The 24477-nt window shown below is 58.6% G+C and overlaps 2 protein-coding genes across 7 annotated transcripts in view; one reads left to right on the top strand and one right to left on the bottom strand.

Moving 5' to 3' along the window:
* Nucleotides 1-2466: 2466 nt before the first annotated feature.
* Nucleotides 2467-13990, bottom strand: ZNF467 (zinc finger protein 467). 6 transcript variants are annotated; one of them, XM_078437995.2, is made up of 6 exons: nt 13455-13988; nt 11646-11756; nt 11258-11334; nt 10675-10791; nt 9755-9868; nt 2469-6663 (listed from the first exon to the last, which is right to left on the bottom strand). In XM_078437995.2, exons 2-6 carry the CDS (start codon nt 11723-11725, stop codon nt 5162-5164), a joined length of 1890 nt encoding a protein of 629 aa, XP_078294121.1. In that variant the 5' UTR covers nt 11726-11756; nt 13455-13988; the 3' UTR covers nt 2469-5161. The 6 variants fall into 6 exon arrangements, with proteins under 6 accessions (XP_078294128.1, XP_078294126.1, XP_078294121.1 ...); XM_078437992.2 differs by having other exon boundaries at nt 13368-13988; XM_078437997.2 differs by lacking the exon at nt 11646-11756.
* A 2617-nt stretch (nt 13991-16607) lies between these two features.
* Nucleotides 16608-24477, top strand: part of LOC132677477 (SCO-spondin-like) — a 54442-nt gene continuing 46572 nt past the window's right edge. Inside the window, exons 1-17 of the mRNA XM_078435276.2 lie at nt 16608-16657; nt 16767-17030; nt 17440-17522; nt 17637-17816; nt 18071-18315; nt 18427-18526; nt 19487-19645; nt 19733-19812; nt 20292-20444; nt 20695-20866; nt 21069-21309; nt 21612-21756; nt 22646-22763; nt 22849-23024; nt 23107-23334; nt 23538-23703; nt 23933-24167. Of these exons, the coding sequence (XP_078291402.2) occupies nt 16608-16657; nt 16767-17030; nt 17440-17522; nt 17637-17816; nt 18071-18315; nt 18427-18526; nt 19487-19645; nt 19733-19812; nt 20292-20444; nt 20695-20866; nt 21069-21309; nt 21612-21756; nt 22646-22763; nt 22849-23024; nt 23107-23334; nt 23538-23703; nt 23933-24167 (2795 nt within the window). The remainder of the gene's footprint in view (nt 16658-16766; nt 17031-17439; nt 17523-17636; nt 17817-18070; nt 18316-18426; nt 18527-19486; nt 19646-19732; nt 19813-20291; nt 20445-20694; nt 20867-21068; nt 21310-21611; nt 21757-22645; nt 22764-22848; nt 23025-23106; nt 23335-23537; nt 23704-23932; nt 24168-24477) is intronic.

Raw genomic sequence — 24477 nt, forward strand, 5'->3', positions numbered from 1 at the left:
GGGGGATGGCCGTGAGGTCCCCAGCAGGCAAGATGCACTGTCTTCTGTTCACTACTGTGCTCCTAAACAGGTGGCCAGCATAGTTCTTCGTCTTTCTCCGCCTCCCCCAGCGCCGTGGTCATCACCAGAATGGCCATGGGGCTGGGTTCCACCTTAGATCGCCCAGTGAGATCAGTTGGAAGTTAGGAGATTGGGGTTGGAGGGAGGTGGGAGCCCGGGAAAAGGGCCTAGAGGAGGGGGAAGTGTTTGTCAATCAGGACTGAGTCCCTTGCTCTTATATGTACAGATCACCTGAGTGGTGATGGCCACCCAAAATCCTAGAAAATGATAGCAATAAGATAGCTGTCCCCGGCGCGCCTGGGTGGCTCAGTCGGTTAAGCGTCCGACTTCGGCTCAGGTCATAATCTCGTGGTTTGTGAGTTCGAGCCTCGCGTCGGGCTCTGTGCTGACAGCTCAGAGCCTGGAGCCTGCTTTGGATTCTGTGTCTCGCTCTCTCTCTGCTCCTCCCCTGCTCACGCCCTGTCTCTCTCTGTCTCAAAAATAAATTTAAAAACATTTAAAAAATTAAAAAAAAAAAAAGCTGTCCCCAGCCCATCCATTTGAGAAGGGGCATAGGTGGGATACAGAGGCCTGAGGACTCAAAGTCTAGGCCATCAGGAAAAACTAGGTGGATGCCTGGTGGGGTTCAGGTCTCCGGGGTGTTTGTCATCTCCGTGAACTATTATAATTCAGGGAAACTTGCTGGATATTCATCACTTTGGTGGTAAGTGAATTTGGACCCCATCTCCCTCACATGCAAGAACTCGGATCTGTGGGCTGGAAGAGTTTTCTAACCTGTTGGCAGCTACAGGGATGTGGAGCTCATTCTCCCGGCTACCAGGACAGTGGGTGGGGCTCTAGAGCCTCCCCCCCCCCCCACCCCGCCCCCGCCCAGCTATACCGCAGCCCTGTACTGCTCTCTCACTGACCCTGAGTCACCTTATTTACATGGGCCATCACATAAAAAAGATTGGGACAGAGTTTCCGTCTGGGATGAAAAGGTTCTGGAAATAGCCGTGATGTTTACATAACATTGCGCATGTATTTAATGCTACTGAAGTGTGTACTTTAAAATGGTTAAAATGGTAAGTTTCGTGTAGTGGTAAATTTCATGTAAGGATTGGGGTTTGGAAGGAAGGGAGGGAGACGGGCTGTGAGAGATTTAGGATCTGGGGACCCCACGGGGCTTCGAGGGGCGAGGGAGAGAGGCGTGTGGGAAGAAGGTGGGGTTGGAGCCATCCTCTTCCTGTCCTCTCCCTCCTTCCGTCCTTGCCTTCTCAGTCCACACATCCGGACCCCACCTCTGCTCAGCTCTGTGTTCAGGCCCCCATCTTCCACACTGTATTCTCTGGTCTTTAGAGCCACAGAGCCATTCAGCACTTATATCCCATTTCTTTGACATTCATCTGACACGTCCAACCTCATCGTAAGTTCCTGATGGACACGTGGCTGGTGAAACCCCGCCGCGTTCCTCTATGGCTGGTTCGTACCAGGGGGCAAAGACGGGGTACTCTATACCCACTGGCTACTGTCGATCTTGGGAACCAGATTGGGGAAAATAAATAAGTTTCAATTACTTAATAAAACATTTTGTTCTCTATCTAGAAACGGTACATTTGTGCTGTTTTTCACATACTGGGGAGTGGTTCTAAGGTAAAAAGGTTGATGCTTTACTGAGAGTCATACTTGGGCTGGCTTACACCGGGGGTGGCGTGGGGGGTATATATTGGTTTTGGTGAGACTGCCACTGTTTGACCCTGAACTCCTCCCTGGGGAACAGCCATCAGGAACCCCAGTCCTTCACTGCAGACACACAGCATTTTCTAGCACCATCTAGATGCTAGATGTTTGATTACCACCGGGCCTGACCCTACGTGCCTTGACTATTTGCAAACAAACTCGAAGGACAAAAATACACCTTGTCAAGAAGATTCGAGAGAACGAGAAGTCCTGTAAATGTCTGGCACATGGTAGGTCTCGCCAAATATGCCGCAGGATCTAAAAGCTGTTCCTACACAAGAATTCCGGAATGTTTAGAGGAATATAAACATTGGTATAACCAACATAAATGTCTCTTTCATGTGTTTGATTTTAAAAGTCTGTGCGATGACTTTTTTGGCGGGAATCCCGAGTTCGGTGCCTAAGAGGCCTGGTAAGCAACTGCAGAGAGCAAGGCCAATGGGTGTGCTGAGGGCCCAGGATGCTGTGCCCCCATCCCTGTGTCTGAAGAGGCCATCTGCCGCTCAGCCCTGGCCACCGGTTTCCAGATCTTCCAACTTTTCACAAGAGAACCTGGAAGTCCAGAGTTTCATGTGAAATTTCCAAGCATTTAAAATGCTGCTCAGGCCAAACTCCGTGGCTCCTATTTATGGCCACACGGCTGTCACAGTCACCTGGAATCACCTACTCGTTCTTGCCACAGAAGTCAGACTCGCTGCATTCAGAACCCCTGTGTCCTCCATCCTTGGCCTTTCGGTCAAAGAGGCCTTCTAGCTGACCTCGCTCGTTTACTGCATCTTGGTCTCATTTTCTTCTACCTTCTGTGGGACCGTGCATTTGTGATTCACCATTGGAATGGGAATTCTGTCCCAACTGCCCCCGAAGCACCTGCCAACCCATCTCCTTGCTGCAAAATCCAGAGGACTTGGAAGTTCTTATTACCTGATCTCTTGACAAGCTTCAGCTGCTGACTTCTTCCTCTATTCCTGAAACATTGCCTTTCCTCAGCTCCTCTGTGCTGTTTTGGGGCTTCCCTTTCCACTCTCTGGCACTGCACGCTCCCAATCTTTCCAGGCTTCTCTGCACGCCATCCCCTGGACGTTAGTGTCCCCAGGATTTAGTCCCAGGCTCTGTCTTTGCCCACTCCACACCTAGTTCTTGCAGATAATCTGCTGCCCACAGCTTCAGAAACATGTAGATTGGCCTCAGGCCTCTCTCCAGCCCAGACCCCCGGTGGAGCTCTGCACCCACATGGCCTGCTTCCCACTGGGGACGCTCTGGTTCCACCAACTCAGCAGATCGAAGCCGGCTCCCCCAGTACAAAACTGTTCCTCCTCCAGTGTTGCCCACCTCAGGGGAATGCTGCTGTAGGGTAGTCAGTCATCAAGCAGAAATCAGGTCAACATCACCGCCCTCCACCTCCCTCCTCTCCACACTGGTCAACACACCCTGCACCAGCTGCTTGGTAAATGTCTCTTTAATCTTTTACTTCTCTTCATCCCTTCTGACATAGCATGGTCCACAGTCACCAGCACCTGTCACCTGGATTGCTAATGTGCAGGTCTCGAGTCTTGTCCCCTCCAGCCAGCCCATCCTCTACAGGTAGCCATCTAAAACGCATCCATGTGGGGGTGCCTGGGTGGCTCAGTCAGTTAAGTGCCCAACCTCAGGCTGCGATCTCGCGGTTTGTGAGTTCAAGCCCCGCATTGAGCTCTGTGCTGACAGCTCAGAGACTGGAACCTGCTTCGGATTCTGTGTCTTCTCCTCTCTTTGCCCCTTCCCTGCTCATGCTCCGTCTCTCGATAATAAATAAACGTTAAGAAAAAAAAATTTTAATGCATCCATGTAAATGTCATCCTATTCCTGTCCTGCCTAAACCCCCTCCACGGCACCCACTGCCCCTGGATAAAGTCTGAACTCTCTCATCTGTGCTAAAGGCTTTCCTAGTCTGCTCATCCTCTCTTTCTCGGGCCTCTCCTTCAATGCTCATTCTATGCTCTGGCTGTGCTGGGCTTTGGACCTCTGCATACACTGTCCTCTCCAACCTCCACCTTCATCTGGCAACTCGTGCTCATTCTTCAGGCCTCGCGTTAGAGGTGTCCTCCTCTTGCAAACCTCCCTTGACCTTTGCTAGATTTTGGACCTTCCCAGGTGTCTTGGATGCCCTCACCACGTGCTCCCAAAGCCCTCTGGGCTCACCTTACCCTAGAATTCTTACGTTTCCTGCAAGTTTGTCTGTCTTGCTTAGTATTGTTTCCCAGTGCCCAGTGTAGTGCTCAACACGTCGTAGGCACCCGATAAGTATTTGCTAGGATTGTTTTTGGTGATGGAAATCGCCTCAGCCCTCATCGACACCAACGATCTTGTAACGAGAAAGCAGAGTCCCAGAAAAATGAATGCTCTGCCCCAAATCCTACGAGAGGCACAGGAGGGGTCAGACCCAAGGCTTCACCACGCCCAGCATGTTCCCCATCATCCTACCCTTCCCTTCCCCGCCAGCCAGCCTGCCCAGTTGCACAAGCACAGCTACGGAGACGTTTGGATCAAGCGTCTATCATGGAGACAGAATTTAGGGGAAATGGTGATGGAAAAGCAACCTTCGTCTGCTGTTGATGTCCTTCCTCACGCTGCCAGGCAGGGTGGCAGGTGGGGCTGCTGTTTCCAGATCCCCTTGGGAGAGCTCCAGGGCCCAGGGTGGCCGGCCGTCTCCGTGGGAATGGCCAAAGGGCACCCGGCCCCTCTGTGCATCTCCTACAGGTCTAGCGTCAACACCTGTCATGAGAAATCTATGTTAATGTTTCTTCCATCAAATGTTTGAGTAAGAACCAGGGAGCAGGATAGTGGTTTAGCAGTGAGCGATATTATATTTTCATTTGGTACCGCCCATGACCAGCACCTGGCTAAATTTAGCTCACCCAGGATAGGAAGGGATGGTCCTCTGTGGGAGAACTAAGGTGGGGTGGTGGGTTCCCACCCTGTGCTCATTTAACAGCCCTGGATCCTTCTATTTTAATTTTAATGACACTTTAAGTACACAGATAACCATTCTTTCGGCCCCCCCCCCCCTCCCGTAGAGCTTCCGGACCCAGTCAGCTCTTGGTCATGCGCGCAGCGCGCGTGTGTGCGTAGGGGCGTGTCCAAGAAATGTCTGCTTTCCGATGGGGTCCGTTGCTGGGAGTCTTCGCAGGACTCAGGCCTGAACTGTTCCCGGCAAGGGTTCGTTATGAGCACCGTCTTTGTCGCAGTGTCCAAACCGGTTACCCTCTCCCAACTTCTCTCCAGCAAGAGACGGAGGGAAGAGCAGCCGTCAGGGGTCCAGGCCGTCGTGCTCACTGCCCAGAAGATCTCCGTCCTGGGTCTCTCCAACCAGCGAGCCAAGGAAGGGTCCCGACGAGAACCAGGCTCAGAAGAAGAGCGGGGGCGCTGCCACCTCTGTGGGAGTGGGCCAGGCTGGGGCCGAGAGGTCGGCGTCGGAGGCCGGGTGGGCGGCTTCGCCGTGGATGCGCTGGTGCCGCACCAGGTGGGTCTTGCGGCTGAAGCTCTTGCCGCACTGCGGGCAGGAGAAGGGGCGGGAGCCCGTGTGGATGGCCTGGTGGCGCACCAGGTTGGTCTTGGAGCTGAAGCTGCGGGCGCAGACGGCGCAGGCGTGGGGCCGGCTGCCCGTGTGCACCGCCTGGTGGCGGCCCAGGTGCGACTTGCGGCTGAAGCGGCGGCCGCACTGCGCGCAGGCGAAAGGCCTGGCGCCGCTGTGGGCGCGGGAGTGGGCGACCATATTGGGCCTCGAGCCGAAGCGGCGGCCGCACTGCGGGCAGGCGAAGGGCCGCTCGCCCGTGTGCACCCGCTGGTGCCGCGCCAGGTGCTGCCCGTGGGCGAAGCCGCGCCCGCAGTCCTGGCAGAAGAAGGACCGCTCGCCCGCGGGGGCGCCCTGGGTCGCCGGTGTGCCTCCGGGCGCGCAGGCCGAGGGCTCGGCGGCGGCGGGGTCCACGGTCGTACCCAGGGCGCACTCGTCGCAGCCAAAGGGGCGCCCCTCGCTGCGGTGCAGACGCTGGTGCGTGGCGAGGTTCTTCTTCCAGCCGAAGCTCAGGCCGCAGTCGGCGCAGGAGAAAGGCTTGGGTCCGGGAGGGGACGGGGTGGGGGACGGGGCGGGGGAACCCGGCGAGGCGGGCGCGTCGGGCGAGGGCGGGGCGCGGCCGGCCGCCTCGTGCACCCTCTGATGCCGCACCAAGTGCTGCTTGTGCGTGAAGCTGCGCGAGCACTGCGCGCACTGGTAGGGCCTCTCGCCGGTGTGGATGCGCTGATGGCGGATCAGGTGCGTCTTTTTGCGGAAGCGCTTCTCGCACTCGGTGCAGGGGTAGGGCCGCTCGCCCGTGTGCGTCTTCTGGTGCGAGCCCAGGTGTATCTTCTGGCTGAAGCGCTTGCCGCACTCGGCGCACGGGTAGGGCCGCTCGCCGGTGTGCGTGCGCAGGTGGCGGGTCAGGTGGGCCTTCTTGCTGAAGCGCTTGTCGCACTCGGAGCAGGGGAAAGGCCGCTCGCCGCGGTGGCTGCGCTGGTGCAGCAGCATGTGCGCGCGCTGCGTGAAGCTGCGGCCGCAGTCCGGGCAGGCGCAGGGGCCCTCGCCGCGGTGCAGCCTCTGATGCAGCCGCAGGGTCAGCTGGTCCCGGAACCGCCGCTCGCACTCCCCGCAGCCGTAGGGCTTCTCCGAGGTCGGGGCCCACCCGACCAGCGCCAGTCCACCCAGTGTCCCCGGGGCCCCCGGCTCCAGCTTGTAAGCGGCGGCCAGAGGCCCCAAGTCGGGCGCGGGGAAAGGGCCAGGGAGTAATGAGAGGTGTTGGGGCCATTCGACCTCCTCTTCTGCCTCCTGATCCTCCTCCTCCACCTTCACCTTGCGAATCATCCACTCGTCCCCTGAAAAGTCAAGACAAGAGGAGCCAATGAAGCCCCACTTTTATTTATGCAATTTTTTTTTTCTTTTTTTTTTTGCCAGTAAGACCACCACTTCTGGAGCACCAGAAGCCCCAGAAGCTCCAGCACTTCTGGAGCCAGAAACCTGGCTTCTGTTCTCTCCACTCTACTGGAAGGTTCTGGGGAACGACCACATCCGAAGGTCACCCTTCAGTCCTCCTCCTTGGTTCTCTGTAGCCAGGGACGCTGGTACTCCAGTCCCCCACCCCGTCCTGGGAGCTTTCTCCTAGGTCTCCATGTGGTTGAGGAGTTTCCCCTGCCCCTGCAGAAGGCACTGCTTACCCTTGTGCCCCCTGAATATAAATGTTGCTCAAAGTTCAGGCCTTAGGCTTCACACTGGGGTCATCTGCTTGCGTTGGCCACCCCAGACCTTCCAGTCCTTTCTAGAACCACAGTCTCCCATCAGCTGAGCAGCCCCAGCCCCCTTTGGGGTCCTGCAAATTGGCTGCAGCTCAGTAGGCTTATCATCAAACAGCTGACCTTCTCAGACCTACCCCGGTGACTTTGCCATCAGGACTACAGCCTTGTTCTCCCAGTAGCTGGTGTTGGAACCTTGGAAGCTCAGCTCTCACCTTGGAGCCTCCCTTGATCTCTCCCTTCCAGTGGCCACCGAGGAGCTCTGTCTGCCTTCCTCTTGCTTCTCAAGGCTCCCCCTGCCTCTAACTCCATTCTTGCCTCTGGGGCCAGGTGGGAAAGCTCCCGTTTAGGACACGAAGGGGATGGAGTTTACAGGAGTTGGGGAACCAGAGAACAGTGCCAACCTCTGGAGAAGCAAGGGGGGGCCCTCTGGGGTAGCAGGTTTGAGGTGAGTCCCACTGGAACTTTGCCTCTCTTGGGCACTGCAATGGTCCAGCCAAGAGAAAAGAGCTCAGGGCCCAGATTGGGAGTGTCTACTTGGGTTCTCTTCTGCCACTAGTCATTAGTGTGACCTTGGTTAACTTACCTCTGTTACCTCTTTGAGCTCGGTGTACTAGTTTGCTTAAGCATAAGGGTTGTACTGGTTCATGGTTTCTAATAATCTCCTGGGGACTTTTACAAAATGCATCCATGGGAGCAGGGTGCATGAATCTGTTCTCTTTCTTTAAAGCTCGCAATGTGGGGGCGCCTGGGTGGCTCAGTCGGTTAAGCGGCTGACTTCGGCTCAGGTCATGATCTCGCGGTCCGTGAGTTCGACCCCCGCGTCAGGCTCTGTGCTGACAGCTCAGAGCCTGGAGCCTGTTTCAGATTCTGTGTCTCCCTCTCTCTGACCTTCCCCTGTTCATGCTTTGTCTCTCTCTGTCTCAAAAATAAATAAACGTTAAAAAAAAAAATTAAAAAAAAAAAAAAAAGAAAGCTCGCAATGTGGGGGGCCCTGGGTGGCTCAGTCGGTTAAGTGTCTGACTTCGGCTCAGGTCATGATCTCACAGTACGTGGGATGGAGCCCTGTGTGGGGCTCTGTGCTGACAGCTCAGAGCCTGGAGCCTGCTTTGGATTCTGTCTCCTTCTGTCTCTGCCCCTCCCCCGCTCACGCCCTCTCTCAAAAATAAATAAATAAACATTAAAAAAATACTAATAAATAAAGCTCCCTAAGTGATTCTTGTTTAAGAACCATTGAACCAGATGATCTGAGTTCCTGTCTGGCTCTGAAGGTCTGTAATAGCCTGAGCACTGGTTACATTACACGTGAACCGCCACAATTAGATTTCCTCCCAGTGTCTTTCACAGATCCATCAGTTCCAAACAACTATTTATCCTATTGTGATATTGCTTTCGTTTTCATTATGCCACTCTTCTACTCAAGAACCATCAAGAGCTCTCTGTTGTTTACAGGAGAAAGTAAGTTCTAGCTGCATCTGAGCTTCACCCCCCCCCCCCCCGCCCCCAGTCCAACTTTCTCACTACCCCCACACGTAAACCCTCCCCTGCAGCCGGGCAGGTCTGCTCGAATCCCAGCCACGCGTCACCTTTTCTGTGTTACAGTCTCTTCTCAGCCTAGAATGTTTTCCCATCCTCTACCCCACCCCCATCAGAGCTGAAGTCTAGCCTACACCTCCCTCAAAATGTAGCACAAATCAACAAAATCTTTGACAAACCAACGCATGAGGATCTCTTACGTAAACACCTTTGGCACTTATTGTTAACGCTGTTACACTTCCTTGTGATCTGGCTTTATTGTTATTTGTTTAATCCTTTATTCTAGTTCATAGTAGTGTCATCTCAACTAGATCGTAGCTTCCGAAAGGCAGACGTCTTGTGTTCCGTGTCTTTACGTGGCTGACAAAAGCGAGGATTGCCACCATTTATCGAATGCCAACTATAGATGACACACTGTCTATATGCTGTTCACCAGCCACGAAGTTACTCTTTTCCCTGCTTACAGGTGAACAAACAGGCTGGAGGTGAAGTAGCCTATCTAAGATCACCGGGTAGTAAATGTGGAGCAAGGATTCAAACCAGGTCTGTGTCAGCCTAGAGGCAGTCTCCTTGCCTTCTGCCTAACACAGCCTAGACCTAGTAGGCACTAGAGAAACCCCTGGAATATGGAATAAAGGACATCACTCAGGCGGAAGGCGGTAAGTTTAGTGGTGGCGGAAGGGCGTGATGGCAGTATTGTGGAGAGAGAATCAGCTGTTTGATCGCCCTGGGTATGGGGGGGATGACTCTGGGACAACATATTTGGAGCATTTGGGTCCACTGAGATCAGTGGAGATTTGGGGGAAGGAGCCTGTCCGGGACAATGTCTTCAAGTAAACGGTAATTTAAGTCATCCACAAGTAGGCACTTAGGGGGAGGTAGGAGGGCAAGTTAAGACTTCCGGAGGATGTTGAGGCGAGGGTCACTTTCTCTGGGTGACCAGCCTCGCTGATTTCTGTTGTCTGTGATGTGGACCTCTCTGGGGGCTGAGGCTCTGCAGCAGAAAGGTGCCAGGAACTAATTCATCTTAGGTTGGAAGGGGCTGGAGTGGCCGCCTCATCAGAGACCAGCCCGGGAGTTTACAAGTCCCCTGTCCCCTCTGCCTGGGCCCCTGGCGGGCTCGAGAAGTGGGAGGACTCACCTGGGCAGGAGCTCGGGGGCTCAGCCTTCTGTGGTGCACATGCCTGGCTTCCTCTGCAGGGAGCTTCAGCTTCTTCAGTTTGGGCACCTTCCTCTGGTCTGGGGGCCTCGTGCCCTGGCAGAGAACAGGCCACCTCAAGGACTCCAGAGACATCACAGATGGACAGAGGTCCCCACCGGTGCTATCAAGCGGGGGCTTTTGAAACCCCAGTCCCAGCCTGACTGGCAGGATTGTGTCCCACATCCTACCTGCAGGGACTGAATTCCCAGCTGCCCCAGGCAAGGGGGGGGGGGGGGCAGCCTCTGGTTCCTCCAAGCAGGGCAGCTGCAGCAGCTGCAAAGGCTGTGCGGGTTGCAAGAGCCACAGCTGTGAGGAGCTTCTGGAATATGTGTGTGAGACAGTGGAAGCAAGGAAAGGTTGCTACCCTGAGGCTTACAGGAGGATCTTAGGAGGAGGGCCGCAGACCTACCAGATGGACCCGAGTTCCAGGCAAATCATTGCAGAAGATCAGAATGTCAAAAAGCCAGACACAGGCCTGCTTTAGGCAGCCAGCTCCCTCACCTCTTCCAAATCTTGCTCAAATCTCACTTCCCAGTGGGGCCTCCTCTCACTCTCACTATTTAATCCTGCAGCCTGCCCCACCCCCACCTCAGGCTCCCTCCCTGCCCCCCCCCCCCCCCCGCCCCCAGCACATATCCCCTTCTGATATGTGCTATATGTGTGCTGTACTTTATAAGTACACTTATTTTTATATTTGTTCGCTGACTCTCTGGCCTCATTAGGATAAGCTCCCTGAAGGTAGGGATCTTTGTCTATTTGGTCACTGAGGTTTTCCAAATAACGAGAATAGCATCCTGGCACTTGAAGAAGGAAAGGTAAATTCTACCTGAGCCACTGTTCATGGTCCCCCACCTACTTACCTGAGCATGTGCCCAGCACGCTGTCTTCCCTGGGAGGGGACATCTGCTCCTGGGTATTATGGGACCCTTCCCCAGGCTCACTTTGGGGGGCCATCTCAGGCTGTCCCACAGAGAACCCTGTTACAGGTGGAAGGATAGGACTAGGTAAAACATTCAGTACAGAACAGGAGACAAAGAAAGGGGCTCTCCCCCTTCCCCCAAAAGCCAAGGGGCTTTTTCAACTTGCCCAGGAAGGTAGGGTCTCTAGCCGGCATGACAGGGGATAGACAGGCTCCCCAGCAGCCTGGCCAGGTATCCACCTCAGCCCCTTTGCATTGAGTCAAGAGCAGGTGAAGGAAGAGATAATAGATCTAAATATCTGTGCTCTGTTGAGTGCACATGTATGCACGCAGTCCCACACAACCTCCACAGGGCCAGGCATTCAAATATACCCTGGTAAAACGGAAAAGGCTGCTGCCCTAAAGGCCGCCACTGGTCCCTGGGGTCTCAGGGTTGCAGTCTGAACTGTAGGGACGCAGCGGGCCTAGCATGCCCCTGAATCCTGCCTCCCCCCACCCAAGTTCCTCGAGTGCTGCTAGCTCACCCAGGGAGCTGAGGGCCTCAAAGGTCTCTCTCATGGCAACCCAGGGTAGCTCCTCCTGGGGGAGCAGGCCACGGACCCTAAGGAGAGAACACATCCTTGTTCACATTCTTCTCTGGATAGCCTCCACCTGGGCCCTGGCTCTGCCCAACCCCTCCCCATCAGCTGTCCCAGGAGCTCCAAAGGTGATGTCCCCAAGTAATGGTAAAGGGGAAAGAGGGAAGATGGGTTTCAGAAAGCAAAGAGATCTTTGAAGGCCGAGGAGAAGGCCTTGAAGCCATTTCTGCAAGCTCTGGTGGGCTCTAGAAATCAGCGGCACCCCCACCCTCACCTGGCGGGTCTCTGAACCAGGCCCAGCCCTCCAGTGCTCCCCTCGCCACAGTGCCCTTGCCTGGGGACTTCAGGAATCAATCGATTCTCAGCGCAGAGGGTGGGGAGTGGAAGACCAGGGTGGGGAGTCGGGAACTTCATCTCCTGGGCCCTCCAGCTGTCACTGCGGGAGCTGGTGAAATAGGAGCCAGCCGCGGGGTGGGGAGTGGGGGGCGGAGGTGAGTGTCACCATTGGGCAACTGGTGGGGGAGGCCCTCTGAGGAGGGTCTTTGCTGAAGGCAGGAAATGGCTCCGGCTTCCTCTCCCCAAAACCCTACCTCAAAACCACCGCCCTCCCCCTCAGGGCTTCCCTGGCAGGGACACCCCGCCCCCGAGCCCCTTCAGTGCTCCTCCCCCGGCGGGTTCCCTGCCCCTCCCCCAGCAGACTACCCTCCCCCACCCCCCCCATTTCTGGCAGCCTTCCCTCTGCCCCTCCCTTCTCCGGCTCCCTCTGCCTTCCGCCCTCTCTCCCCACCGAAGCTGGCTGGCTCCCCGGATCCGCCCCCTGCCCCGCCCCTCCGGCTCCTCCCCCTGCTCACAGCCGGGCCAGCCCCTCCCGGCCCCCTCCGGTAGGCCCTCCCCAGCCACCGCCCCCTGACCCTCAGCTCCGGGCATTCTCCGCGACAGGGCTCCCCTCCTCCTCCCCCGGCTCAGAGCTGCCTTTCCCTTCCCTCCTGGTTCTCCCCGAGGCTCCATCCCCCTCCCCGGCTGCACACCCTCTCCCTTCCTTTCCCCCTCCTCTTTTCCTTCCTCCCCAACGCCGCCCTCCTCCTCCCCGCTTTTCTCCCTCACCCCGCACTCCCCTCCCCTCTCCCTCTCCTCCCCCACTCTGGTTTCCCTTCCTTCTCCTTTCCTCTCTTCACCTCAGTTCCCTCCCTCCTCTTCCCCCCCTCCCCAGCCCTCCTCCCCTCTCCCCACACCATCCTCCTCCCTCCCTCCATCCCTCCCTCCTGCAGCTCGCCTTCCCCTCCGAGGCCCCCGTCTCCCTTCCCCCTTTGCCTCCCCAGCAGGCTCTCGCTTCCCTACCCTCCCGGTCCCCAGTCCCTAGAACCGCTCTTCCCCTCCCCCTTCCAGTCCGCTCCCCGAGCTCCCACCCTTGTCCCCAGGCTCCCCCGAGCCCGGGGCGTCTGCGGCTTACCGCTGGCTCAGGACCCTCGCACTGACCCTCCTCCTCCCCACCCCTGCCTCCCCACACACCTCCGCTTCCCTCCCCTCTCTCTCAGTGGGTCCCTTCCCCATTTCTGCTCCCCTCTGACTTCTACCCCCCCCCCCTCAAGTTTTCCTTTCGACTAGACCCCTCCCGCCCCACCTCCCCGCCTCCGTTTGTTCCCTAGAGCGTCTTCAGTCCACCTCCCGGCCCCTCCCCGGGCTCACCTGTCAGCGCCCTTCTCTCCCGCCCCTCCCCGACTGCCCGACCCCTGTGCCTCGTCGCCCCCCTTCCCCCCCCCGGCCCCCTCCCACACTCCCTCTCCTCTTTCCGGAGACTTCCCCTCGCGAGCCTCCCCCCTCCCCCCCCTTTCCCACCGGACTCCCACCGGGCGCCCTCACCCCAGCCTCCGCCCCTCCAGATCCCCGGTCTTCCTTCTTTTCTCCACTACCATCACCACCCCCCAAGCCAGGCCCTCGCTCCCCAGTCTCATCCCCTCCCCTCTCCAGCCCCTGCCCCTCCCCTGCCCCTTCTTTCCCCCCAACTCCACCCCACCCCCTCCGGCGCTCGCAGCGCCCCCACCCCCGGGGCTGTCACCTGCGCGGAGCGGGCAGTGACTGAGTGTCGGTGTAGAAGGGGAAGCAGGCGGAGCCGTCTGCCGCTGGGCGCCTCCACGGCCCGTACCTGGCGGGCTGGCTGGTCGGGTGTCCCCGCTGCTGGCGGGACCCAGGCGCCCCGGCCTCCTGCCCCAGCCGGCTCTGCTCGCAATGGCGCCCGCTGCCTGTAGCTCGGGTGCCGACCGCCCGAAAGACTGACAGACTGACAGCCCTGAAACTTCGCGGGGAGGGGAGAGGAAAAGACGCGGAGGGAGCGGGAGCGGGGAAGCGGCGCCCGGCAGGGGGGAGGGGAGCGCGGAAGCGGGAGGGGAGCTGCGGGGCGCCCCGTGGGGGAGGTAGGGGCCGGGGTGTGCTGGAGTGGGGTCGCGGGAGGGCGCACAGCCGGGTTAGGCGGGCAGGTGACGGTGCGGAAGGACGACGGCCCCGAGGAGGTGATGGAAAGTGGAAGCCTAGGAAGGGGGGGGGAGGGAAGAGGGGGAAGGGAAGGGAGGAGTGTGGGGGGAGGGGGTGGAGGAGGGAGAGGAGGCAGGGAGGAAGGGCAAGCGGGCTGCGAGGGAGGGTGCTCACAGGCGCCGAGGGAGGAGCCAGGGGAAAGGTGGAGCGCGGGGGGAGGGGGTGCGGTGAGGAGTTGGGGAGGGGGAGAGGAGGGGGCGTGCTCGGGGGAGGGGAGCCAGGGAGTGCGTTGCTGTCTTTGAATCGCGAGTGCCCCCCGGGAGCGAGTCAGCGCGGCGCCTCGCTGTGGGATTGAGTCCACGGACTGTCGGTCTGTGGGGTTGGTCTGGGAAACTCCGACCCGCCCCTGCTCTTGACCCAGATTCCACCTGGGTGCACACGGAGCCACAACCACGGACCCTGATTTCGGGGGACCCGGTCCGACACCCGCGTCGCGATCCGGGTCCCTTGGGGCAGCGAGGGGTGGCCGAAGGAGACTGAGCTGGGCCCCAGTGGCTGCGGAGAACGGGCCTTTTGAAGTAGAAATTGGGGTGGGGGCTTTGAGCCAGGTCCCCAGGGAGAAGGCGGGGCTGGCTCGCAGGCACCAGGGGGTGAGGCGGGAGTGGGGCTGGGCGGGGACTTCGAGGGCGGGGTCCGGGGGGAGGGGGCTGCCGAGTGGGGAAGAGTTCTTTGGGCGGGGTGGGGGCTGGCCCTCCTCCTGGCCTGGAAACCTGTACCAGTTAGGTGTGGAGGGATGCCCTCAGCCCTCAGATCCCGCTCCTGGAGGGACTTGGGGGTCCCTGCCCCGGGTTATGATGTTTTTCTTTGGCCTTGCCACCCGGGCACCTGACTCTTCCTGAAAGCTCCTCACATCCTGTGCTCCAGGAGCTGAAACGTGGGCTGGTTATTCCAGGCGCCCTCTCCCTAATCTCTTTCTCCAATCTCCCCTGGCTTCCAACTTTCTCCCTCCTGCCCCCTTTAGGGGAAAGGGGGATTGTGACTTGGGTTTCTTTTTCCAATCCAAGCGCAGCCTCATCAGCTGTGGTTAGAATCCAAAGCTGGGAATGTAGTCCTTGGAAGAGAAGCACGGCACACAGCAGGGACACCGTCAATATGGGTGATGTTTAGGAGAGTCGTGGGAGCAGGTGGCACCTGAAGAGGAGGGGGCATCTTGGAATCAGCTGGGAAACACTCTCTGACCTCCTGGATGGGCTGCTTCAGGAGTCAGTGCCTAGCCCGCTCATGGCCCTGGGAGTAGAATGTGTCACTGTGTGCTAGGGTGGGGCATGAGCACCTGTCTGCCCTTGTGAGACCCGCATCAGGGGTATAAGCATGGGAAGCAGCAGGGGGAGAGTGTATAGGATACATGTGTGAGAGACTGGGAACAGAAACATGTCCGTGGCCGGGCCCTGGTCTTTTCTGAGCACCCCACTGAGAGATCCCTGAGGAACTCTGAACCCTCTTTGGGCTACAGGACCAATGGTGGGCCCAGGAGAAATGCCTAGCATGGCTCTGGTTCCCAGCAGCCTCCTCGCCCCAGGTGGGGTAACTGTGTGAGATGCTCAGTGGGACAGCAGGGGGGGAATCTAAGGCCCAGGGGATGGAATCTAAGGCTCAGGCCACATTCCAGCCTTGGTGTCCTGGGAGCTGGTAACCAAGAAGTAACCAGGATTCACCCAGGCCACCTGCTGCCCCAACCGGATGCTCAGATTATCCCCATCCGGCTGCCTTGCCCCCAGGGCTGGGGGGCTGGCTTCCAGCCCCTTCTGTCTCCTACCCCTCCTCCCTACTTCCTACCCAAGCCGCTCCTCCACTCCTCCCTGAGGCTTGCTGTGCTCCCCTGCCCAGGCTTCCTGATTCTGGACCCTAGGAGACTCTCTTAGGAGACCAGGGTGAAAGGTGAACCCAGCCAGCCACACATAATCACCCCCAGTAAGAAGTCAGATCACTGAGAAAAGGGCCCATATTCTCCCCCTATCTCCGCACAGTCCAACCAGCCTGGAAACTCAGCCCCTTCTGTTCACTGGTCCAGGCTTCACGGGTGCTTAGTGGGAGAGAGGGCAGGAAGACGCAGGAAAGGGGGCAGGGAGAGACTCATAAAATCAGAATTTTAGGGCTGGAAGACCATATCAGTCATTTGGCACAATAACTCTTAACCATTTTGTGGGGTCATAGTTCCTCTTGAGAATTTAATTTACAGTTAAGGAACTATCCTCAGAAATGTGCACGTACACAATATCAAAGTAGAGCCCCTGAGTCCCACCCAAGCATCCCTGGGAAGCCCCTGAATTTTTTATTAGCAAGGAAATTATGGCTCAGAAAGAGAGGGTGGCTTGTCCAGAGTCCACGTTAATTTGTGGTACAGCCTGAGGGTGGAAAAATATCAGAGGCTCCGAGTGTCTGGCTGTGTGGCCTGGGGCACATGCACTCCCCCACTGAGCTCACACACACACACACACACACACACACACACACACACACAAGGGCCGGAAGGGGACTGTTTCCAGGGAGAACTGGCCTCTGAGGGGATTGTGCAATGCGCAGGCAGGTCCAATCTGGTTCCGAGCAGCTGGTGCCCCAGGGCATGGGGCTGAGATAAAGCTTCCCCAGTCCCATGGGCCTCGCTGTCACTGTCTGGGCTGCCTTGGACACATTGACGCCCAGCTGAAGTAGACCGTGGTGTGGGGCGGGGAAAGCCAGCACTGGCCTTTCTGCTCACTGGCCACAGCCATCACCTTCCCCAAGCCCAAGCCTCTTAGTCCCCCAGAGGTGACGTGGGGGGAGCATTATGCTGCTCCCTGCCCTCCTCTTTGGGATGGCATGGGCATTGGCTAACGGGTGAGCAGTCCAGCCTGGGGCCCCTCTAAGATCCTTTTCTTCTGTCTCATGAACAGGACCCGCTGGGGCAGCCCGACTCCCCTCCCCTCTGCTTCTTACTCCCACCCAGCCTCCTCTTCAGTTCACTAACTCTTCTGCGGGCAGGGCTTCTTGGCAACAGAAGGGCTGGGGGCAGTGGCTGTCATTCCCCATCTGTGGGCAGGCGGTGGTGCGAGCGGACAGAAACCTTCCTGGTGGAGGAGGAAGTGACCCCCCGCCAGGAGGGCCTGGTGCCTTGCACCAGCCTCTACCATTACCAGCGCCTGGGCTGGCGACTCGACCTGTCCCGGAGCGAGTCCCGGAGCGGACCTGCAGGGCTCTGTCCCATCTACAAGTGAGTGAGGGTTGGAGTCTGGGCTGGCCGCTGAGCAGCAGGGAGCCAACATCCTGGGGGTGGGGGAGAAGGTGAACTGGGTGGTGCCCTGGAGAAGCAGGCATTTGGGAAGTGGGTCTGGCTGGGCTCAGGAAGAGTGCAGGGTGTGGGGCTGGGGACAGGTGACGAGGGGAGCAGGCAGAGCAGGGAGGCACGATGTCTGCTCCTTGTGCCTACCCTCCAGTCTGCCTTCCCAATAGCACTCTCACATTGCACAAGGGGAAATCAAGACCAGGAAGGGAAATTATATGAGAAAACCACTCAGAGAATAGGTGACCAGATGAAATGTCCCAGGCCATTCTCAGGGACAGGGAAGGGGCTGGGCTGAATAATTAACATCTTCTCTCTGCTGCCTGCTTGGTGGACCCAGGCCCCCAGAAACCCGGCCTGCTGCAAGGAACCGGACAGTGACGGCTTGCTGCCCAGGCTGGGGGGGCACACACTGCACTCTGGGTAAGCACCTGCTCTTTGCCCAGATCTGTGGTTTCATGGAGGCTGCCTGGGGAGGGAAGCTGGGCCCAGGCTGACTGTCTGGGCCGCCCCATTCTCTCCCTCTATCCACCGCAGCCCTTGCAGAAGCCAGCTCTGGGGGCCACTGCTTTGCCACGCAGCAGTGCCAGCTGCAGGCAGGCTCAGCTAATGCATCTGCGGGAAGCCTGGAGGAGTGCTGTGCTTGGCCTTGGGGACACAGCTGGCGGGATGGCAGCTCCCAGGCCTGCCTGAGCTGCCCTGGCCGACACCTCCCAGGTGGGTCTGTGGTCCTGGCCACCACTTTCTCCCCCTGCAAGGGCTACCACATAGATTTCTGGAGCTCTGGGCCTTCCTGCAGGGCCCCTGCCCACTCCCCTGTGCTCTCAGATGAGTCATCTCCCATCCTGGCCCACCAGAGGGACCATGAACTCTCCACCTGCCTCCCACTCTGGGAGAAGCCCCGCGTCCTCCTCCTCCTTCACCCTCCTACCTTCACACTCAGAGACTCACAGTCGGTGTATCTCCTCCAGGCAGCGCTCCCTCTCCAGCCTCCCTGCAGCCCCTGGTGGGGGCCGTGGCCCAGTTCTGGAGCCAGCGCCAGCAGCCTGCGGCCACCTGCACCACCTGGTCAGGCTTCCACTACCGAACCTTTGACGGGCGTCACTACCACTTCCTGGGCCGCTGCACTTACCTGCTGGCGGGCGCTGCTGATTCCACCTGGGCTGTCCACCTCACGCCCAGGGGGCATTGCCCCCCACCTGGGCACTGTCAGCTGGTGAGGGAGGGAGGGAGAGAGGGAGGGAGGGAGGGAAGACCACAGGGAGGGAGCTGGACACAGGGGAAGGTGAGCCACTGAACACCTCTTCCGCTCTGTGTCTCCCCAAAGGCCCGGGTAATGATGGGACCCGAGGAGGTGCTGATCCAGGGTAAAAATGTCTCTGTGAATGGGCAGCTGATACCTGATGGGGAGTCTCGGCTGCTCCAGGGTAAGGGAGCTGTGGGGAGCAGGAGACTGCCCAGGGCCCCATTTGTTCCCCTGGGACAGTCTGCCTATCCCCCAGAGCAGGGGACAGCAAAAGGGGCAGTTGGGTGGGAGCCTGCTGCTCCACCCCCATTACTGTTGGGCAGTATTTGGAAATGAGGGAGGCTGCTGAGGGGCCAAGACCTCGTCTCCCACAAGCCTCTCCTGCAAGCCACCCCCACTCATCCCCTCACAGTGTGGCTTGGGGCAAGTACCTCTGCTTAACCTCTTTGGGTCTTGGGGGTACCTGGCTGCCATGGGACTCTTGATCTCAGGGTTGTGAGTTCGAGCCCCATGTTGGATGTAGAGATTACTTAAAAATAAAATCTTGGGGCGCCTGGGTGGCTCAGTTGGTTAAGTGTCCAACTCTTGATCTTGGCCCAGGTCTTGATCTCATGGTTCCTACAGATGGAGCCCTGCATAGGGCTCTGCACTGATAGCCCTCCGCCCCTTCCCCCTGCTCATGCGCGCGCTCTCTCTCTCTCTCTCTCTTTCTCTCCCTCACAATGAATAAATAAACTTAAACAAAGTAACATCTTCAGAAAAGAAAAAACAAAAACCTCTTTGAGTCTCAGTTCCCCCCACCCCCCTCTACCAGTGCTGTGAGGAAGGGCTTTGGAGCTACTAGACGGGTCTCTGTCCCACCAGAACTTTTGCCCTGGTTTTCAGTCCATGAAGTGAAGTGGGTGGAGTTGTGTGCACGCACATGTGAGCTTTGTAGTTTACTTGTGAGAGCGTCGGTAGTGTCCATGAAATTCTCAAGGACAGTTTCGACAGGAAACCAATCGCTTCTCCTTTAAAGGGTGTCAAGTGCAGAGCTCTCTCAAATTCTAAGAATTCCATCTCCTCTCCTTCCCCAGCAGTCTGAGCCCTGGTGTCATGGTGGGAAGAGTGGGGAGTGTGACTCCTTCCTTCTCCTGCCCAGGGCTGAGCCTGCAATGGCAAGGGGACTGGCTGGTGTTGTCGGGGGGCCTGGGGGTCGTTGTGCAGCTGGACAGGTCCGGTTCAGTCTCCGTTTCTGTGGACTACGAGCTCCAGGGACAAACTCAAGGTCTCTGTGGGGTCTACAGTGGCCGGCCTGAGGGTAAGTGGGCGTGACTTGGTTGCTGGTTTAGGAGGGAAGGAGAGACTGGAGACCCCAGACACAGAACTCTGCCTCACCCTTCCCCAGATGACTTCCTGGAGCCAGGAGGGAGACTGGCTGTGTTAGCTGCCACCTTTGGGAATTCCTGGAGGCTCCCTGATTCAGAGGTGAGACTGCAGCCCTCAGGGAGCCTGGGCTCCCTGCCCTGCTCCTCAGTTGGCCCCCCACTCCTGGCTTCTCTGACATCTTCAAGCCTCTGCTGTCTGTCTTCATCACTGGCTTTTTCTCTGGGACTAGGCCTGGCCCTCTCCCAGATCCTTGGTCCGGGGAAGGCTCTGAGTCCCGTGGAATTTAAGGTGCTGCCCATGGCATTGGGGTGAACTGACCACCCAGGGGACACACTCAGTGACCTGGTCACTGACCAGTTTGGGTTATCAAATCTCTTGCCTGTGGGTTGATGGGACCCCAACTCGCCCACACCCTACCCAGGCGTACAACTTTGTTGCCCCCAAAAGCTTCAGGATGTCTGGGCTGGTGGCCATGACAATGGGGACTTGAAGCAGCCATGAGGGTAGTAGCCACTTTCCTGGTGTCCTGGTCAATGTCCTTCATCCCAGCCCATTAACCTGACTCCAATGGTCTCTAGCCTGGGTGTCTGGATGCAGTGGAAGTGGCCCAGGGCTGTGAGGACCCTGTGAGAGGCACAGAGGCAGGCATGGAGGCTGGCCAGCTGGAAGCTGAAGCCCAGGATGTGTGCCACCAGCTGCTGGAGAGTCCATTCGGGGAGTGCCATGCTCAGGTATGGGTGTGGGTGGGGGTGGTAACCACCACCAGAGAGGCGGGGAGCAGGGGGTGCTACAGAGGTGCCCAACAGGGAATCTAGTCCTGGCATTGCTTTGTATGTATGTATGATCTCAGAGCTCCCTTCTAGTGCTCATTCTGTTTGGTTGTAAGTCAGGGTCCAAGTAAGAGGACCAAGTAAGAGATCCAAGTAAGAGGAGGGAGTGCTGCTGAGTCTGGTTGACTGAGGGCCTGTCCTTTCTCTGAAGGTCCCCCCTGCTGAGTACCACCAGACCTGCCTCTTTGCCTACTGTTCTGGGGCCCCAGCAGGCAGTGGGCGCGAGAGCCGGCGGGAGGCCGTGTGCACCACTTTGGCCAACTATGCCCAAGAGTGTGCCAAGCACCATATCCACGTGGGCTGGAGGAAGCCAGGCTTCTGCGGTAGGTCTGGCGGCTGACCCTCTTTGCATAGGCCCTGGCCTCCCCACCCTGCGGAATTGGGAACTGACTGACAGCAGCCCTGTGGCCCTGGTTTCATGAGCGCCGGGCCACCTCCTGAGCACCCCGTCTTCGGGTTGTGGCCAGCGGGGTCTGGTGGGAGGAGGGGGCCCTCGGACCTCACAGCCCACTCCTGTGCCCGCAGAGCGCCTGTGCCCTGGGGGCCAGCTGTATTCTGACTGCGCCTCGGCCTGCCCGCCCAGCTGCTCGGCAGTGGACGAGGGAGGGGAGGGGTCCTGCCAGGAAGCGTGCGTGAGCGGCTGCGAGTGCCCGCCTGGCCTCTTCTGGGACGGCGCCCTCTGTGTCCCTGCGGCCCGCTGCCCCTGCTACTACCGGCGCCAGCGCTACGCCCCTGGGGACACAGTGCGCCAGCTCTGCAACCCGTGGTGGGTCCGAGGGCCTCGCTGGCCCTTTGGCTGGGGTTGGGAGCGCCGTGGTCCCCGCGGAGCCCTCCCTCATGCTATGTCCTTCAACCTGCCTCCCCTTGGGGGCCCCTCACAAGGGACCGGTGACCTCTCACGGCATAATTGATGGCCCCGCTTAAAGACCTAGCCAGCGACCTCCACCAGCTGACCTCCAAACCTAAGAGAGTTAGAGGGGCTGCGGGGGGAGGGGAGGGGCCACGGTGTTGGGGGCGGGAGGTCGTGAAGCTGAATCCGAGCGCGCTCCCCGCCCCGTGTGCCTACAGCGTGTGCCAGGACGGCCGCTGGCTCTGCGCGCAGGCGCAGTGCCCCGCCGAGTGCGCGGTGGGCGGGGACGGGCATTACGTCACCTTCGATGGGCGGAGCTTCTCCTTCCGCGGCAGCCCAGGTTGCCGCTCCAGCCTGGTGCAGGTGGGTAGGGGATGAACTGCGGGAGAAGTCCTCGTGGGGTTGCTGTGGGAGGCAGGTGACTGTCAGGAAACCTCCACATAAATCAACGACAAACACAGAGTCATCCCGGGAAAAGCTGAGAGAGAACCCACTCTGGAGGGAGGATGGCTCGCCGCAGACACCTCCCCCTCCCCTCCAAACCTCCCCTTCCGGTCTTCACCCCTCCTCGGGTTCCTGAGAATGTTCCTCTGTCATTGCCACCCTAGCCCAGGGGCACGAAGCAAAACCTATCCTCACCGTACTTTCTCACAAATGGGGCAGGCTGGGATTATCACAGGCGGTTTCCTGCAAAACAACCCCTGACGAAATATGGGTTCTCCTTCCTCTCCACGCCTCCCCTAATAGTTAGGTGACTTACCAAGTTCGGGTCCATAGACACAAACAGGTGTGCTCATAATGTCGCGGGCTCATGCAAGTGCGCATAGATTTAACATGTGTATACACACAGACACACATATAGAGCACACATACCCACGGGAAGGGAGAGGGGAGGCATCTTGCTCCAACATGGAGACACACACACATGCGTGCACACACACACACACACACACACACACACACACACACACATTTCTACCTACTTACATACACACACATGCCTGTCCGCGCGCACAAGCGCGCACGCACACACACACAGATGCTCACAAGTGTCTGCGCTTGCCAGAGTTAAGCCCTATACCTTGCAGACAGGCTGGCAAGAAGGTGGTCACCACACGGGATGGGTGGGAGCTGCCCCCAGGTGTGTGCTGTAGGTGTCCTGTGGAACAGGAAAAGGGGCAGACCAGACCCTGTCCCCGGATCCTCCCCGCCCCCACCCCCACCCCACCGCATTCCTCAACATCTGCCCCAGGACTTCTCCAAGGGGCAGCTGCTGATTGTGCTGGAGCATGGGGCCTGTGACGCTGGAAGCTGCCTCCACGCCATCTCTGTCTCCCTGGGGGACACCCACATCCAGCTCAGAGACTCAGGTAGCCCCCTCCTGCAATGTGCTCACCCCCAATCCTCATCAGCCCAGCCCTGCAGGGGCAGCCCCTCACAGGCTCCCTATTCCAGGGGCCGTCCTGGTGGATGGGCAGGATGTGGGCTTGCCATGGAGTGGGCCTAAGGGCCTCAGTGTCTCCCGAGCCTCCTCCACCTTCCTACTGCTGCGCTGGCCCGGGGCCCAGGTCCTCTGGGGAGTGTCTGACCCTGCAGCTTACATCACTCTGGACCCGCGCCATGCCCACCAGGTGTGCTAGGGGGCAGGTGAGTGGCTGGGCAAGGCTACACCGGGCCCGATTTGACCGTCCCATGCCCACTCCTGTGGCCCAGGTGCAGGGTCTGTGCGGCACCTTCACCTGGAACCAGCAGGATGACTTCCTGACACCCGCTGGCGATGTGGAGACCAGCGTCGCAGCCTTTGCTAGCAAGTTCCGGGTGGCAGGCGAGGGAAGGTGCCCCTCAGAAGACAGCGCCCCACTTTCCCCCTGCAGCACCCACTCTCAGCGCCATGTTTTTGCCGAGGCAGCTTGTGCCGTCCTGCATGGCCCAACTTTCCAGGTAGCCGGATTGGGGGTGCTCCTTTTTGCACCTGTAAGGTGGGGTCAGTACCTGCTCTGCTCTCCTCTTGGGCTACTGGGAGGGCCCGGCTCCCTGCCGTGGGCAGGGCTACCGAGCACAGGGAGGTGGCAGTGGGGACCAGAGGGGATGGGGGAATCTGTGGAGGAGGAGCTGGCTCAATTTTTCCCTCCTCTCCCCGCGAGGAGTGCCAAGGGCTGGTGGACAGGGAACTGTTCCACCTGCGCTGCTTGGCAGCCGTTTGTGGCTGTGCTCCTGGCAAGGACTGCCTGTGTCCTGTGCTTGCTGCCTTTGCTCGTCGCTGTGCCCGGGAGGGTGTCCCGTCTCTCTGGAGGACCCAGACACTCTGCCGTGAGTCTGCTCAGCCAGCTAGCCCCAGGGTGCTCCTCCCAGCCCTCTTCTAGGAGTAGCCCAGAAGGATCCAAAAGCTTCGCAACAAGGGAAGGTCCCCAGGAGGGCCTCTGACCATGGCAGATTGCTGAGTTTGCCTTCTTCCAGAGGCATAGGGGGTGCGAATTCCAGAAGGGTGGGCAGAGCAGCAGCAGTTATGTCCCTGACCTGCATGTGTCTCTGTGCCCAGCTGTCCTGTGTCCCGGGGGCCAGGAGTACCAGGAGTGTGCCCCGGCGTGTGGTCAAAACTGTGGGGAGCCAGAAGACTGTGGGGAGCTGGGCAGCTGTGTGGCTGGGTGTAACTGCCCCCCAGGGCTGCTATGGGACCCCGAAGGCGAGTGCGTGCCCCCCAACTTGTGCTCCTGCCAGCTTGGAAGTCAACGCTATGCTCCCGGCAGTGCCACCATGAGGGACTGCAACCACTGGTGAGGGCAGTGGTCTTGGGGGGGGAAGCAAAGAGCTTGGGGGTGAAGAAATAGAGCTTAGAGACAAGGGGCTGGGCTTGTAGCCCCGTGGGTTAGGGCACGGTATGCACACGTGGGACGACAGAGCATTGCTAGCCCTTCTGGCCTATAAAGCACTCTTGTACGTTATCTTATTTAATTTTACTGAATTCTTACAATAACCTAATATAGTAGAAAGTAGAAGAATTGTTCCCATTTGGCAGATGAGGAAACTGAGGCTCGACTAAGGCCAAACAGCTTGCAGAGTCACAGCTTATTAATGATGACGGAC

The sequence above is a fragment of the Panthera onca genome, chromosome A2 (assembly GCF_046562875.1).
Source record: "Panthera onca isolate mPanOnc1 chromosome A2, mPanOnc1 haplotype 2, whole genome shotgun sequence".
In the NCBI taxonomy this organism is placed as follows: Eukaryota; Metazoa; Chordata; class Mammalia; order Carnivora; family Felidae; genus Panthera; species Panthera onca.

What these genes read in the sequence shown, in the direction of transcription:
- ZNF467 (XM_078437995.2), bottom strand. Translation starts at nt 11,725, where the DNA reads ATGAAGTTCCCGACTCCCCACCCTGGTCTTCCACTCCCCACCCTCTGC. An exon ending in CGTGCTGGGCACATGCTCAG is followed by an intron (nt 9,869 to 10,674) that starts GTAAGTAGGTGG and finishes GTTCTCTGCCAG; the next exon opens with GGCACGAGGCCCCCAGACCA. An exon ending in GCCCCCGAGCTCCTGCCCAG is followed by an intron (nt 6,664 to 9,754) that starts GTGAGTCCTCCC and finishes TTGACTTTTCAG; the next exon opens with GGGACGAGTGGATGATTCGC.